This window comes from Polypterus senegalus, chromosome 1, assembly GCF_016835505.1.
Source record: "Polypterus senegalus isolate Bchr_013 chromosome 1, ASM1683550v1, whole genome shotgun sequence".
NCBI lineage: Eukaryota > Metazoa > Chordata > Cladistia > Polypteriformes > Polypteridae > Polypterus > Polypterus senegalus.
The window spans coordinates 70,194,446-70,210,912 of NC_053154.1; the positions used below are offsets into that span (position 1 = coordinate 70,194,446).

Sequence of the window (16,467 nt, forward strand, 5' to 3'; positions counted from 1 at the left end):
GCTGCACAATATCATAACTTCTGATTGTACTTCTAAAAAATTAATTAAAGAAAATTAACATTATTGTATAATGTTAAATGCAAACATGTTGTGACAAAATAGACACAGAATTTTAACACATTGTGTATAGACCACAATGCTTATCTAAACTCTATTTGCTGTTGTTACGTCCTATGGTGATGCAATAGTTTAAATGACAGAAAGATATTATAGCAGACAGCAGTACTTCTCAAATATCTGGAGCTGCGGTGGTCTATGTGTGTGTGTGTGTGTGTGTCTGTCTGTCTCTACTGTTGCAGTGCTAATTACAATGTGTAAATTAATTATTAAGCTTCAGTTCAGTCAAGTTTGGGCCACTGAGCTCCTTAGTGGATAACAGCATTTTAGCTTTCTTATTTTCCCTTATCGTCAAGTCTTTTTTAAAGTATCTTTGGCTCTCTACTTAAAACCCCAATGGCAGTTATAAACACACAGACTGAAGAAATTGGGGGCATTTGTTTTAGGAAGAAGCACTCCAAAGGATGACCAGGACTGAAGAGGAAAAATATTTGGAGGACAACTGGCTGATCTGGATGAACCCAAAAAATGGCTTTAAATATTTGACGATGATGATGATTTTGAGAGTACTTTGCCTTTCATCAGTTCTGCAGAATAGTCCTTAATTTTAGCCACAAAGACATGTGGCTGCAACTAGACCCTACTTGAAATTTACCAGGGGGCCTGTGGGATAGTTCTGGCAAAAAGGCAGCCTATACTTCATGGCCCAGAAGGAAATTAATTTCATTGAGACAGGCTATGTCTTGACTTTTAAGTAAGAGAGAGACACACACAGAAGACTTTTCACGTGTATAGAAGAGGATAAGGGACGCTAATCAAGATGCTCTAGTGGTTCCAACTGCTGACCTGACAAAAGGAATTATGACAGGAAGTTGGCCAACAATGAAAGGATGAAAAACAATCAGCACAACATTAAGTATAGCAATTTGATTCGATATAGCTTGGCAGGTAGAAGAAGGCTGAAATAATGTGAACCTCTGATGAAAATAAGCCAGATTCCTTCAGAAAAAAGGAAGCCACAGCCCGGAGTAATAATTAGGGCAAGGGTGAGACTTATGTTTGTGAGCAGAAATGAGTAGGTGAACGTTAATTGGATGATGAAAAATTGAAGGAAAGCTAGAAATGCATTCATTGGATGACATGTAAAACTGACATCCTGACTCTTAGTGGTCATAAAAGATCCCTGGGCATCTCTCATAAGGAGTAGGGTGTATCCTGCTGTCCCAGCTAAGTTAAATCATGACTACCTCCTAATCACCCCCTGTCCCTAACTGGCCATCCATCACTCATACACCTTTAACACCTAATCACTAATGTGTAGTGAGCTTACTGATGCAAAATGGCTGCCACTACATCATCTAGGTGGATGCTGCACATTGGTGGTTGTTGAAGTGTTTCAACAAAACATGCTCTGAGAGTCCTGAAAAGCACTATATAAATGCAATGCCTTCTTCTTATATGCCATTAGAGTGTGGAATTAACTTTTCTCTGCTATTTTGTAATAATATAATGTTGTGGGAGAGATTTCTCCACAAAATCGACTGAGGTTCTTTACACAAAGTACCATCCATCCATTATCCAATCTGCTATATCCTAACTACAGGGTCACGGGGGTCTGCTGGAACCAGTCCCAGCTAACACAGGGCGCAAAGCAGGAAACAAACCCTCGGCAGGGCGCCAGCCCACCGCAGGGTGTGCACACACACACACACACACAAACACACCAAGCACACACTAGAGACAATTTAAGATCGCCAGTGCACCTAACGTGCATGTCTTTGGACTGTGGGAGGAAACCGGAGCACCCGGAAGAAACCCACGCAGACACGGGGAGAACATGCAAACTCCACGCAGGAAGGACCAGGAAGCGTACCCAGGTCTCCTAACTGCGAGGCAGTAGCGCTACCCACTGCGCCACCGTGCCGTCCATACACAAAGTACCACAATGGCAAAATGTGTTGAATACTGAATTGTTTTGTAGACACAGAGAGCTTCTCTAACATAGGAGCAGTTATTTGGTTTGAGCTCTCAAAAGTTATTTCCTACCACAATGGATACAAGTTACATCCACCAATTTTATTTTGCTTACTACACAAAAACCAATGTATAATAAAAGTGATGAGCAGGATTTACTTTTTCTTTGATTTCCCTATGTTTACTTAAAATTAGGTCCTTGCAAATAAAGACATTTGTGGTTTCCCAAATTTGAGTAAGAAAAACAAAGAACAATAGATTATGTGAGGTCAGTTCAGTGCTTAGGAAATAGCAGGATGTTTTGTTCTTTGAAATACACTTGATATGCCATCATGCCCATAAATTTATATGAGCAAAAACACAGTAACCCTTGTGTGACAGTTAAACAAAAACAAATTCACATGAACAAACATGGAACTCACTGGCTCTTTTCTCCCTTCATGGATCAGTAACTTACTGGCATCTACAGGATAAGTAAAAAACTGACATTTTCTGGTAAGCATTGCATTAAAGGGTTAATAGCTATTTGCTATATCTCAGGCTATTAAAGTCAGAACTGCAACTGGATTCAGTCAAACAACATAAATAAAACGCAGCAAGCCAAATGCAACAGATGGCTGACATAAACAGTGAGATGAAATCAGCTGTTTAAAATTTTAACTGGTAAAATGGATCCAGAATAAGGCAGTAATGCAGACGTCGTTAAATGATCTCTTGTCTAAAATGTAATTTATGAACAAAATCCATTATATTGTAATAGAGATGAGGAGATAATGTGTTGAATTGTGTTATGTGGTTCTGCTCAGCTCCAAATACTCTTCAAATGTCTTTTTCAAATCAGCAGGCACAGTTGCTAGTTTTTCAATTCTTAAGAGGGGTTCAACAGCTACAGATCAAAGTTTGAGTCCAAGAGAAAGCTCAATAAATCTGTAGCTTACCAGTCAAAAAGGGCCTGTTTAGGCCTAGCAAAGTAAAAAGGCTGATTGAGTTTGGTAATAATCAGAAGAAAAGGTGTCAAAAAAGACAAATTGGCAATCTCTCGTATCTGTCTTCAAAACCCTATACTAAATCTAAATCTTGGTCAAATGTTAATAAACAAAAGATCATTAACAAGAAATAATGAAATCTGCTATCAAAGTTTTGAGAGAAATCCAGAAATTTGGACAGCATGGAAGCACCTGTCTCTAACCCTTTAAATTGTTGTGTACAGGACGCCACATTCCGTGCACCTTCCATGTATAATCCTAGAAATCCAGGTAGCAATAAACTAGTGGCACTTATGTTTTTTTTTAATTTTGATATGAATTATTACTAGTGGTAGCATAGTAGTGCAATGGCTACCATATATGCATCACAGCTGCAAGAAGCTGAGTTCAGTTTATGGGTTGGTCCCTGGAAATGTGAGGTCCTTGCTAGAATAGTAAAACCTGCAGAACGTGGTGATGTGTAAGTAAGAATTCCTCCTTATTCTTTGTATGTGACAATAAACTTGTCTGTACAGAGTTTACTCATTCTCCTTGCGGCCTTGTGGCAATTTTAACATGTAATCTGGTTTTCATCCACATCTAAAAGATAATTGAAAACACTACGCATGATGCAAATTCTTCCGTTGCCCGATGCTGAAATGACCCCTGTAATAGTATTGAAAAATGAATGTTGAGATATGGAAGGATGCTCAGGACTATTCTATAGTCTGTAGGGAATTTTTGGGGGTTTGGCTACGTCAGTTTTGGGGTTCATGCACTCTTAATTCACAAATCAGCATATCAAGCACAACAAACCTGTGATGGCTGACTGACATAGAGGAACGTTGAAGATACTGGTAAAAGGGAGGCCTCCATCTGTTTCTGTGTTAAACCCATCCACTTTGTCTGTGAAGCTAATGATAATGTTAATAGAAATAAACTCTTCCTTTAAAAGAAGAGTCTCCTTCAGTGAGAACAGAAAATAGATGGCAAATTGCAAAATTGCTCTGTCTGGGCTATCTTTCCTACTCTTTTGTTTACTGGCAACGGAATTCACCATTCGACTCAATATTAGAAAAGGTAGCCAATAATACACTGTAATAAGTGTAGCTCTTTAACAAATTGATTTTCGAATGATTCCATGGTTTATGGCCCAATTTAATACTTTTAGCAAAAATACTTGGAGATGCTTAGAAAAGGCTTTCAATGTTTTTGTACTGTTGGCTTCCAAACCTTATGCAAATCAGTTGATAGCTTGCACATGGCACAGTCAGATCACAATGGTAGCAACTCCCAGCATTCACGGCTATCTATCCTTACGTTGTGAATGTTTCTCTAGCTAACCAGCTAGCCTGACAGTTTAGCCATGGTGGCACCAATCTGAGTAGGAGAAGGACTGTTTTTTAATGTTGGTGTCATATTTCATGTTCCCCTTTGCATTTTTAGTTTGTGTACATTCAGAAAGCAGCCTTCCCACCCTTACATTTCAAAGATGGTGTAGATGGTATGTGTCTGGTTTGAAGGAAATAGCGCAGCAGTAAAAAGTGTACCTGCATCCCAACGGAAGAGCAGGATGAGGTAAACAAACCAGATTGTCAACAAAGTGTGCTTTCGTTCACAAGTATCGAAGGCTAAACAATGTGAGTAAACAGACACTGCAAGGATTCAAACTCTGGTGCATCTTACAAGAGAACCGAGGAATACTTACGTTTTAAGTAACACTTGGTATTACAAATTTGTAAACAGATTGACAAAATACTGAGCTTCACAGCACAATGTAAACATCAACTTGCCTAACAGTGAGCGACGCTGAACCAGTTCTCACATTTGTACGGACTTTTCGCTTCACAGGTAGGTGCTTACTATGACTACCCTGTGGATAAGGGTCAGCCATTTTGAAAACTGTTCCCACACTGTATCCCAGTGGCAGCCAGTGTTCTTCACCTGGAGCTGTCTTTAGGCAGTGGCCACTTCTATCAGGCTTCATGTTTGGCAGTCCTCTCCCTTTTTTCTGCTCGTTGATTTCAGTTTAGTTAAAAATGACGGCCAGTGTGTGCATCCACTATTTTTTGTAGGGAGATGTCAATGGAGCTGTGATTGAGTCAAAACTGGAAGAAACAGTCTTATTTTATGTGGGAAAAATCAGGGACAGGTAATACCATACTTGAGTTCTTTCTTAGAAATTCCTTCACATTGGAGGATTTCATTTAAAGAAGCCCCCAAGCTTTAGTGTCACTAGGTTTACATATTTCCCAGTATTCTAGCCTTGGTGGGACTGGAGAAACTAGGAGTTTAATCTCTCATGCTATTCTGTAATCAAACGTGTCCTTCTCCATGTAGTCTGTCCATGTAGAGGAAGGCATGCTACGGTACGGGTCTAGGAGGATGCGAAAGCACCGCACGATAAGAAGGCCCAAGAAGATGAACAAGAAGAAGACAAAAACGAAGGCAGCCTTCTGCTCCATGGTTAGAGAAGAAGTCACAGGTAGAGCAGAGCCGGAGGCAGACAGGGTGCTACTCAGGTGGTCATGCTCCATCTTGGCTCTCGATGGGGCAACTGGACCTGAAAAAGATTTAGATTTGGTTAGAGACAGGGATCACTTCAAAAAAAGAAACAGAACAATTCAGTATACCACTGCTTGTGGAACCCTCTGGCAAATGTGAGTAGTCCATTTAAAGGAGTCCAAACTTTCTTCTCAAGATTGACCTCTCATTGCCTTAAACCCATGTCAGATTACATCACATTTAGTTGGAACTGACAACTGCAGTCACCTTAACATTTCATACTACATGGCCAGTAATTGCAGGGTATGTTAGATTAGATTGCTGAGTAATGACTTTCAGCACAGTTTTACATTTTCAAAATCAAACCTGTCAATGATTTATGGGTATGTCAAACTACATGATTGAAATTATGGGAGTGTACAGCAACTGCTTCCAATGCACTAAGGTCATGTAAATGAAGTCTGTGATTGAAAATTTATGGAAAACTTGTATAATGTGGCATGGTTTTTATTTAAATGAACATAGCCACTTTCACTGCAATCCAAGTGTGCCTATAGCTGCCATTCTTTATCTCTCTCTGTCAATCTGTCATCTTCCTCTTATCCCATTATCCTTTCTGGACCTTTTGTCTCTCGGTCTTTGTTTCATATCTAAAATGTATACAACCCCCAATGCTTTATTATAGTGACATTGCTGTGCAGGGTTATTATGTCTTACATTCAGGACACTGATCACCTAAGGTCAACCAAGGCTTCGCATGTGTAAACCCAGAATATCAACCCAATTTCTTTTCTTAAACATCTGGTATGAAATAAGTACACAGCATGTGATGTGTCCAAAGGACAGTCTGAAAGTTTATACAGTACAGCAGCTCTAGTTGCTTTAATAATTAATGTACCAACACATTTCTGGCATAATATACTGTTATAGGTACAGGGAAAAGAAACAGAGAAGATACAAGGACTTTTTACAGACAGAAGACCAGGAGACGAGAAGCTTTCTTTAACATGACAAATAAGAGGTCAGTGAGTAAGCAAGGGTCATATACTATACAATACACAAATGTAAGAGAAACATTGATTGTGAAAAAGAGAAAGGCTAAAAATCAAAGAAGAATTATCAACCCTAGACTAAATGTCTTTGCTTATATTTTCCACAAAGAACGTGTTTTCTGCTTTTTAAATTGTTCTCAAAGCCAGGGCAGCAACTGATGCTTATCACCATCTTAAATAACCAACAGAGACATTTTTGGCATGAAAATCCTGTTGGGACCACAAGGACCTGGGAGAATGATGTAGCAGAGGTATCCATGGACTGACAGATGTGGCGGAGCCATCCTAAGAAGCTGGCCGTAAAAGGAGCCAGCAAGAGAGAGATAGTGACTTGATCAAGCTTTAAAAGAGCAGAACTTACAAGCCCTGCTCTGGTCATGATACATGGTCTTTGCGAGTCTTGGAAAGGACCCCGGTTTGGATTGACTCACAGAGTTGGAGAAAGGGAGTGCTGATGTTGCTACCTCTAACCTCAAGTTAGCAGTTTCCAAAGGAGCTGGTGCAGGCAGTCATTGCAATAAGAAAGAGACATTGTATTTCACAATTTATTAGGCTACCAGCACTAGTGATGATGAAATGTCAGCTTAATAATTACAAACAAAATCATACAAAATGAAGATCTATCAACATACAGTGTTATAGTACAACCGGTGATCGACAATATTAAAAGATATCTCAACATCAAATGTTCAACACTGAAAGCAAAAACTGAAATGAATATTCAGAAATTTCCAAATTTGTTCTTAGGGGAAAGTGGTAAAAAATATTGTATGTAAATAACCAACATAATTTATGATAACAGTGGTGACCACTCCAAAATAGTGAGACGTTCAACTTTGTGCACCCTTTAAATTGCATCACAAAAAGAAATTTAATTAATTTTAATTTCAAGCCCCAAAGTGGAACTGAAAAGTTCAGACCTCACATGTGTGCACTTGAGTAAAGGTATGAGGGTCAAAGGAACTGCCCAAGCAAAACTGGAAACAGGCTAGCAGCACCAGGTCCAAGAAAATTTCACATACTCCAAAAAGTAATATTTTTCTAGTACTAATACTTTTAATTGATGACGAGAGTTTAATACTTGTTTAATTATTGTACAACTGTGCTATATGTTGGGGGAGGGTTACCCCACCAGCCATACAGAGATGTCACTTGTAACTATAGTACCAGCATTGTGATGTCATACATTGCAATGTTGGAGAATAAAATGACTTGCGGTTGGAGTCATTGTCACAAACAACATGACAGTGAGTGTGAAAAGATCATTTATAATAGTATTACCCACAGCATTATGAATTAAAAACAGGCCAATAATAAAGTTAACGTATGCAGCACATTAATGACAGAAGCATTCTGTGGTATGTGAGGCTAAATGTTTTACATACTGCATATACACAGTACATAGTGTTGCTTTCAATACTAGGTATAAGCCCTGGCCTGGTCACTGTCACTATGGTGTTTAAATGTTCTCCCTCTATCCTTGTCAGTTATTTTTTCCAGTCTTCCTCCCACATAAATACAGACATAAATAATAGGCTAATATACAATTCTAAACAATTCTAAACTAAATGGGCATGTCAAAGGCTTCCTGTCATTTGTTGAATATGACTGGAATTGACTTAGATTAAGTTAGATATACTTTATTTGTCCCCATTGGGAAATTAAATCTTTACAGAAGCTTAATATATATATATATATATATATATATATATATATATATATATATATATATATATATATATATATATATATATATATATATATATACTCCTGGTTGCTTCCCTCTGCGGGACCAAAACATCTCGGGAACTCCGTCAGCGGCCTATCTGCCAGGGAAGTCATCACGGCCGCCTGGCGTACTTATTCCTTCCATCCTGTTGGGAGACCCACCATTCCTTTTGGGATCTCCGGTTAATGTGGGCTTGCGCTCAGCCTGAGGCCCTCCATGGGAAGAGGAGAGCCTCTGTGCTGTCTGCACACCGCTACCTTCCGCCTACTGGGAGTGGGCGTCATTTGCACCGTCCGCACCGATGAACAGCACTATTCAGCTGCACCGCACGGCGGCGCATCCCGGCACTCCTACCACCGGCGCTACCCGCGACTTAAGACCGGTCGGGTCCTGGTGAGCCGTACTGCCCGGAAAGCCACGCCAGCGCATGCCCCGGGCTGTTTGCTCCAGTCCCGACCATTCGGTCATCGTGCCCCAGTCTCTTGGGGTACACAGTGCTTTGACACGCTACTCATTCTCAGCGGTGCCCGATCGCACTGTGTCCCCTTACACTCTACGACACGGAGGGACTCACCTGTACTCCCGCATCGATCATCTCCGAGCTTCCGGCCCAGCCGCTGCAAGTCCTGTAGACCCTTTACGGGCTGCAGCCGTCGCTCCCAAGTCCTCCACACGTTCCTTCAGCTGTTGTAAGTCCTGTAAGAACGGTGCAGGGGCTCGAGGTATTTCCAGACCCGTAAGTCAAACAGTTTGTTACTACGGGCTGCATTTTCGCTTCGCGTGAGCTTACCTTCCGGCGGGAACCAATGAGCACGAGGCACGTGTTCCGCTGGAGTCGCGCAAAGGCTCCTGGGAGTTGGAGTCCTCAGAGGGACGGCTGGCTACCATATCTGCCTTCTCCTTTACGCTCAGACTCGCCAGCCACAACCCGAGGAGGCTTTAGGGGCGACCGGCCTCGTCGGCGGACTCCGGGTTTCCTCCACCGTCCCGACATCCCCCGCGGGTGACCAGTCTGTTGTCACCAACCGCGGCTGTCTCTAGCCGCCTTTCACCGCGACTTGCCTTCTGGGAGCGCGCCATTTTGCCGAGGCATGAGGCCGTCATCCCGCCGCTGCAATCCTCCCGCGGACGTCTGCAAAACAGGAAAACAACAAAGGCGGGGCGTCGGGCGGTTTACCTGCAGTCGCCTCCGTAATCTAACGCTGCTGGGATTTGTCCGTGTATTTATTGTAGGAGGAGAATGGACACGGAAAAATAACTTTGTGTCTGACTGGTATAATATAGTGGATGGACCAGCAGAAGCAGAAAGTCTGGAATTGTTCCATCCCCCATACGCCAGATGGCGGTGAGCCTTGTATTGCAACCCTGTCTGGACACCTGCCAGAGTGCTTGGGAGATGGTGTCCAAAAGTGAAGTCCTGTCAGGGTCCATGGGTGCCAATTGCGGGTACTGTCGGGGGAGGACCTCCCTACTTTCCATATGGCTCCGAAGAGCTTCCAAGGAGACATGGCAGAGCATTGGAAACATTCCCCAATGTGGTTTAAAATACAGCCTGCTGTCTCACATCAATGAGTCAGAGTAGGAAGGCAACAAGGAACACTCAATGGAGGACAAACGGAAGAAGAATTATTTATTTTTGTGTATTTTGCATCTGGTACTGGAAAATTGATTACAGATAAGTTCTTTGTTTAATTGAATATTGTTTATTTTATCATAGTAATGTGTTGGGTAGTACTGTGTCTTGGGTTTGCAGCTCTGTGGCACCCACTTCTGGTCACAATATATTATAATAAACAAACAACAACCCCTCAAACACACATAAGAAATTCTGTCTTGGATAATGAGGAGCTGCTGCAGTCAATAACAGGCTTGCAGATGACAGATGGTGAGACCTGTCCAGATGTACTACAGGTTTACATTTACTGTAAAGGCATTAACATTCAAATACTGTACAGCGGATCCAGCTTGCTAAGTACACCAAAGGAATATGGTATTAGATGCAAATTTACCTGCCTGAAAACACCAGTGTCTATTGTACCCCACAAATAACTGGATGATTCTGCCGTGCTATTCAACCAATCAGATGTAAAAATGCTATGGACACTATGTCAAGGGTGTGATTATTTACATGAGCCCACCAAGACTAAGTAAAATAAATTACAGGAGAGAGGTTTACAAGGAGCCACAGATCTTCGGCTTGTAGTCCCAGTCATTGACCTGGAAGAAGATTCAGGACCTCTAGAAAACTCTGTCTATCTCTTGGCTCACTGCCACTCCAGTCTTGACTACCATCACAAGCTGTGCCTGATCACAATGAGTGAAAACAAACTAATTATTACTATTGTGTCAGAGGCAACTCCATTGGTATCTTTTTGCTTCTTCTGTTGCATTAATCGACAAGTGATGAGGTTTGGCATTTACTCTTTTCAGCCCTTTTTGTGAGTTAAAGTATTTTACAACTGATATATTAATGTTTGTGCCTCTTCAAACATTGCAATTTGTTCATTTAATTATGTAAAGTAAGAATAAAACATTATACAACCTTTCATTTTCAAGCATAATGTTAGTCTTTAGATTTCCGAGCACAGAGGTGGAGTAAAAAATGAACTCCTCAAGCTGCTTCTCCACAGGACACTATGATGTTTACCTATAACTGCACAAGATGGAGAGGCTCCAGCATGTCTCAGACAGACCCTTCTAAGGTGGCATGTCTTCAGGCTTTATATGTGATTAATTAAAAATGACAATATAATTGTTACCTTTAATTATCAGCAACTGAAGGCCTGACTATCTGTGGAGGCTTGGCCACCCATCACTGCTGCTTATTGGGGCAGAACGAGTAACTGTGGGTGTGTGTGTGAGTGTGCTGTGTGATAGATTTCTAGTACTGGTTCCTCTGTTACTGTCATCTGTCATCTGCTGGCCACTTCTCAGTTCTTATGCTGGTGGGACTTTATATTGTTAGGATTGATTTGTGTTAATCATTGAGATTAATTTCTGTTTCACTGTGTATTTAACTTTATAAATGTGTCAGTGTATGAAATGAGAAGTCAAGCAAAATGACACCTTTTATTGGCTAACTAAAAAGATTACAATATGCAAGTTTTCAAGGCAGCTCGGGTCCCTTTTTCAGGAAAGATATATTGGTGTATGTAAATGTTTGATTTAGTAATTTACCTCTTTTGCATTATAGTTACAAATATGTATAGGCATTCTACACCTGTGCTCATTGACAAGTGCTATAGAAGAACAAATTGAATTGAATAACATAACATAACATAAAATAACATTCTTAAACCCACAGAGTTGTGGACAATTCGAGAACCAGCACAGGTAAAATGAGGGTAAAAATGTAAGTTTTTTCAGTTTATTAAATTGGACTTATAATATATTATTTGTGTGTTTTTATTTTAAAACTATTTAGATGAGATTAAGCCTATAAGTGTATTTAAACAGGAGTTTAGCAAAAAGTTCTGGAGAAAAGAAAATGCAGGCACATGACAGGCAGGCAATTAGCTCACATCAGGATGTCAGGAGATTTGGTAGCTGCAGAAGACAAGGTACATTTGCAACACGAAATTGATTTGTAAAGTTAAGCACTTTCTGGAAATTTAAAAAAAATCTTGCCTACACTGGTGCTTTACAATGAAGAGTATATGGCATGGGGGAAAAGTTAAAATAAATATGGACAAATATGTCCATTTTTCAAGCCAAGACAGTTGTCAAGTATTGATTTGTGCATCCAATGCATGTTTACGATAACGAAAATGATCTGGAAATAATCATTTCATTTCATATTCCTGGTACTCTTTTTCTTGTGTTAAAGATAAGTTTTCTATTTGCTTCTGTGAGTTCTCACATAAGTGAATCAAAGCAAAACCGACCACATGGCACAAAAAGTTAATGGTGATTTGATGTTTTGAAAGACGAGCATGGCACCAGGCAGGTAAAAGGTTGTTGTGAAAAAAGACTAAGTGCTGAGCTAATGCACACGGCTGGTCTTCTTTCAAAAAGGCTCAATCTAATAATATTTGTGTTTTTGTTCAAAAATTACATGTATAAACTATTTTACAATGTGTGTGTAACTGCAAGATGAGGATCAATACTCGAAAACTGTCTTGGCTTGAAAAATGGATGTATTTGGTAATTTTTAAAGCTTTTCCTCTGTGCCCCACACTCTCTATTGTAAAGCACCAGTACAGGCAAAATATTTTTAAATTTATAGAAAATGCTTAACATTAGAACACAGTTTTGTATGGCAAATACATATATAATGTATCATATTTGTAAAGAAATAACTTCAACTGGAAAAATACCAAATTCATCCTTTAATAAGGAACATGCACAACCTGGGTTGTTCCCAATGAACCTAAACTTGGAGGATGTCATTTAACAACACAGGAATAAACTGATTTTGCCTATTGAGAGTATTTATTGACACACTTTGAATATTCAGCTATAAAACAATATCTGAAGTTACGCACACTCAGTCCACATATGCATGGGGTGAACATGTAAACCCCCTTGAGGCACTGACCATTTTAGCAATCAGACCTGAGCCTGTGGCACTGTGTAATAATAATAATAATAATAATAATAATAATAATAATAATACATTTTATTTATATAGCACCTTTCAAGTGATTTACACATTGTCAAAGGAATACAATAGAAATAAATACAAAGATAACATTAAAAAACACAGGATACAAATGAATATCAAACATTAATAAATATTTGAAAGTCAATGTTTTAAATTAGATTAAGAAACAAGCAGGAAAAAGGAGAAATCCATGAAAAAATAACACAATTTCGGCACACTTACTAGGAATATAAATATTGATGTTATAATTCACCATGACTATAAGATAAATGAATAACTAATAGGATAAGAAAGGCTTTCATTATCCGTTTTACAGCCAAAGACCAGATGGACATCAACCATTAGTGGCTAATCGTTTGGTAGACCTCTGCACTGCTGCAAAGTGAACAGTCAGCTGGAGATCCCCTGTTAAAAACTTTGCAGTACTATGTCATTGTAAATATATTAAGATTATTGCAGTTCATCCATTTGCTATTGATCATGCATTTCACATAGAAAAGTTCATCACTATAGTGTGGCAGAAATACCTCAATGTTCACTTTGAAACCTCAGTACTAATAAGGCTATTAAAATGAAACATAAATGTGTAACATCGGCTCATTTTGTAATACTAATGGCATGCTACTCATCTGCTTAATCTTTCACTGCAAAGGCACAGTCAATAAGCAAGTAATATCTTTGGGAAGTGAGGTTAAATGGATAAAATTCCTACCTTCTTTGTCGTTTAAAGGTAACATTTTTTCTAGTCTATATACTGACTGAATTCGAAGTATTGGGTGACTATCTCAACTTGGCAAATCCTCCCTGACTCTTATTTTCAAGTTATTTAGCTGTATCTTCCAAATAATGCATGACAGATGTTGTAATTTCTGTGTTTTTCGGTCAATTATGGCCAATGAAATTCTACAGAATAAGTCATTGGCAAGTGATGAGGCTTGGTATTCATTCTTATTTCTAGAAGGTAGAGAAAAGCCAAGCAAAATGACACCTTTTATTGGCTAAATAAAAAGATTACAATATGCAAGCTTTCGAGGCAACTCAGGCCCATTCTTCAGGCAAGATGTAATACAGAAACTGAAGTTCCCTGTGTTTATATACACTCTAGGACAAGAAACAACAATGGTAAATCTTTAAATGAAAAATCTTAAATGTAAAAAATTAATAGATTCATTCAGGCTAAGATTAATTTAACAAGAGAGAGAAGAACAATGTATGGTCAAGATCTTTAGATAACTGTCCAACAAAGTCCTTTGAAGTTTGTGATGTGTTTTTCAATACAATGTGGGTCTGTAGACAGGTTGTCTGTGTCAGTCCGAGAGATGCAAACAGTCCTCATACCTGGCCATAAAACTCTTGTCTCTATTCAAGCCATATTGTAATGTATTAAATTTTAACAGGAGTTTAACTTCCCATTCTTTTCTCTCTTGCTGTGTTTTGAAGTTGCCCATAAGCACTGTGACTTTAAAGTCCTTCTCACAGTGTCCATGGCTGTTGAAGTGGGCCGCTACAGGAACATCTGTGTTGCCACGTTTAATGTGGAATCTGTGTAAATTCATTCTCTGGCGGAGTGTTTGTTCAGTTTCTCCCACAAAGAGTGCAGCGTCAGGACATTTCATGCTGCTTTGTGAAACAGACGGACCTACCCAAGAAGTGACAGCTTCCACCCCAAGCATATAAGGCGCTTCATTATTTTTAGCCAAGCAATATGGTACAATCGTATTTCCTTAGACCCGACAGACCGGGATCAACAACTGCAGGAGCTCAGACAAGATTTCATCAGACAAGGTTATAACCCCAAAACATCAGACACTCAAATAAGAAGAGCTACTGCCATTCCCAGAGACAACCTTCTGGAATATAAAAACAAAGACAACAAGAACCGCATCCCCCTTGTTGCCACCTACAACCCACATCTTCAAACACTTGGAAAAATTATAAAAGAACTTCAGCCAATGCTAAACAACGACCTAAAAGTATTTCCTGAACCTCTCCTCCTGGCATACAGACCACCACCAAACCTTCAGCAAATAATTGTTCGAAGCTCCCTAAATGAACCGACAGAAATGGCACATCTCCCTGCCTACAGAAAAGATGTAAAACGTGTGCCCACATTTACAATACAGACCGTATAGTTATACCACACTGCTGACTTGAACATCACATAAAGGGATCATTTTCCTGCAGATTATCAATTGTTGTCTACCTAATTCTCTGCATGAAATGTCCTGAAACTGCACTCTATGTGGGAGAAACTGGACAAACACTCCGCCAGAGAATGAATTTACACAGATTCCACATTAAACGTGGCAACACAGATGTTCCTGTAGCGGCCCACTTCAACAGCCATGGACACTGTGAGAGGGACTTTAAAGTCACAGTGCTTATGGGCAACTTCAAAACACAGCAAGAGAGAAAAGAATGGGAAGTTAAACTTATGTTAAAATTTAATACATTACAACATGGAGAGACAAGAGTTTTATGGCCAGGTATGAGGACTGTTTGCATCTCTCAGACTGACACAGACAACCTGTCTACAGACCCATATTGTTTTGAAAAACACATCACAAACTTCAAAGGACTTTGTTGGACAGTTATCTTATCCAAAGATCTTGACCATACATTGTTCTTCTTCTTCTCTTGTTAAATTAATCTTAAACTGAATGAATCTATTAATTTTTTACATTTAAGATTTTTCATTTAAAGATTTATCAATGTTGTTTCTTCTCCTAGTGTGTGTATATAAACTTCAGTTTCTGTATTACATCTCGCCTGAAGAAGGGGCCTGAGTTGCCTCGAAAGCTTGCATATTGTAATCTTTTTAGTTAGCCAATAAAAGGTATCATTTTGCTTGACTTTTCTGTACATTCATAATGTCTAACACGGTACAACACCCTAGTACTTAGTTCTAGAAGGGAAAACCGACAGATGATAACCTAACCAAATTTTCAACTGCATGGTTTTAAATAATGTGTAATAAATATACTTGCAAATGCATACTCACATGTACATTATGCACAAAGACTAACGTGAAAATCAAAAATAAATTTACACAAACTAGCTTTGTTTTCGATTTTATTTTTCCATTTTTTTAATTCTAGCTTTCAGACTGTTTTTCATTTTTATTTTAGCTGTAGTTAATAAATGATAATTCTTTGCTTAATAACACATTTCATTTTAGTTTTAGTTAACGGGAAAAACGCTGGATCCAAACACACACCTCAGGGTCTCACCAGCTCCTCTTTCAGCTCCAGCCCAAGCTTATCCTAGACGGACTCAGACTCAAGTACTAGCCAAGCACAAACAAGGTTAACTTCTCGTGGATTACCCGTTCTGAAGTTATTATCGGCCACAAGTGATTAGTGCAATATAGTGAGCTGTCGTCATTCAGGTAAGTTGTAGGTCTTGTGATTCACATGTCTTCCTGCCATTATCTCCCCCGGAATGCTAGGGGGAAGCACCGGGGGTCATGGATTTGGATCATGGAAGCTCAACCCTGCTGGGGCCCGTAGCCACCTCCAGGGGGTGCCTTGAAATTTACTGAGCCCTGTTTGGCAGCACTTTCGCCACATGTGGAAGTGCTAC

General features: G+C 39.5%; 1 protein-coding gene across 1 annotated transcript in view; it reads right to left on the minus strand.

Annotated features, from left to right (window-relative positions):
- Positions 1-4,787: 4,787 nt before the first annotated feature.
- The window catches only part of LOC120523915, a 32,256-nt gene continuing 20,576 nt past the window's right edge, over positions 4,788-16,467 (minus strand). The window contains exon 3 of the mRNA XM_039745661.1: positions 4,788-5,559. Within this exon, the coding sequence (XP_039601595.1) occupies positions 5,297-5,559 (263 nt within the window). The 3' untranslated portion in view covers positions 4,788-5,296. The remainder of the gene's footprint in view (positions 5,560-16,467) is intronic.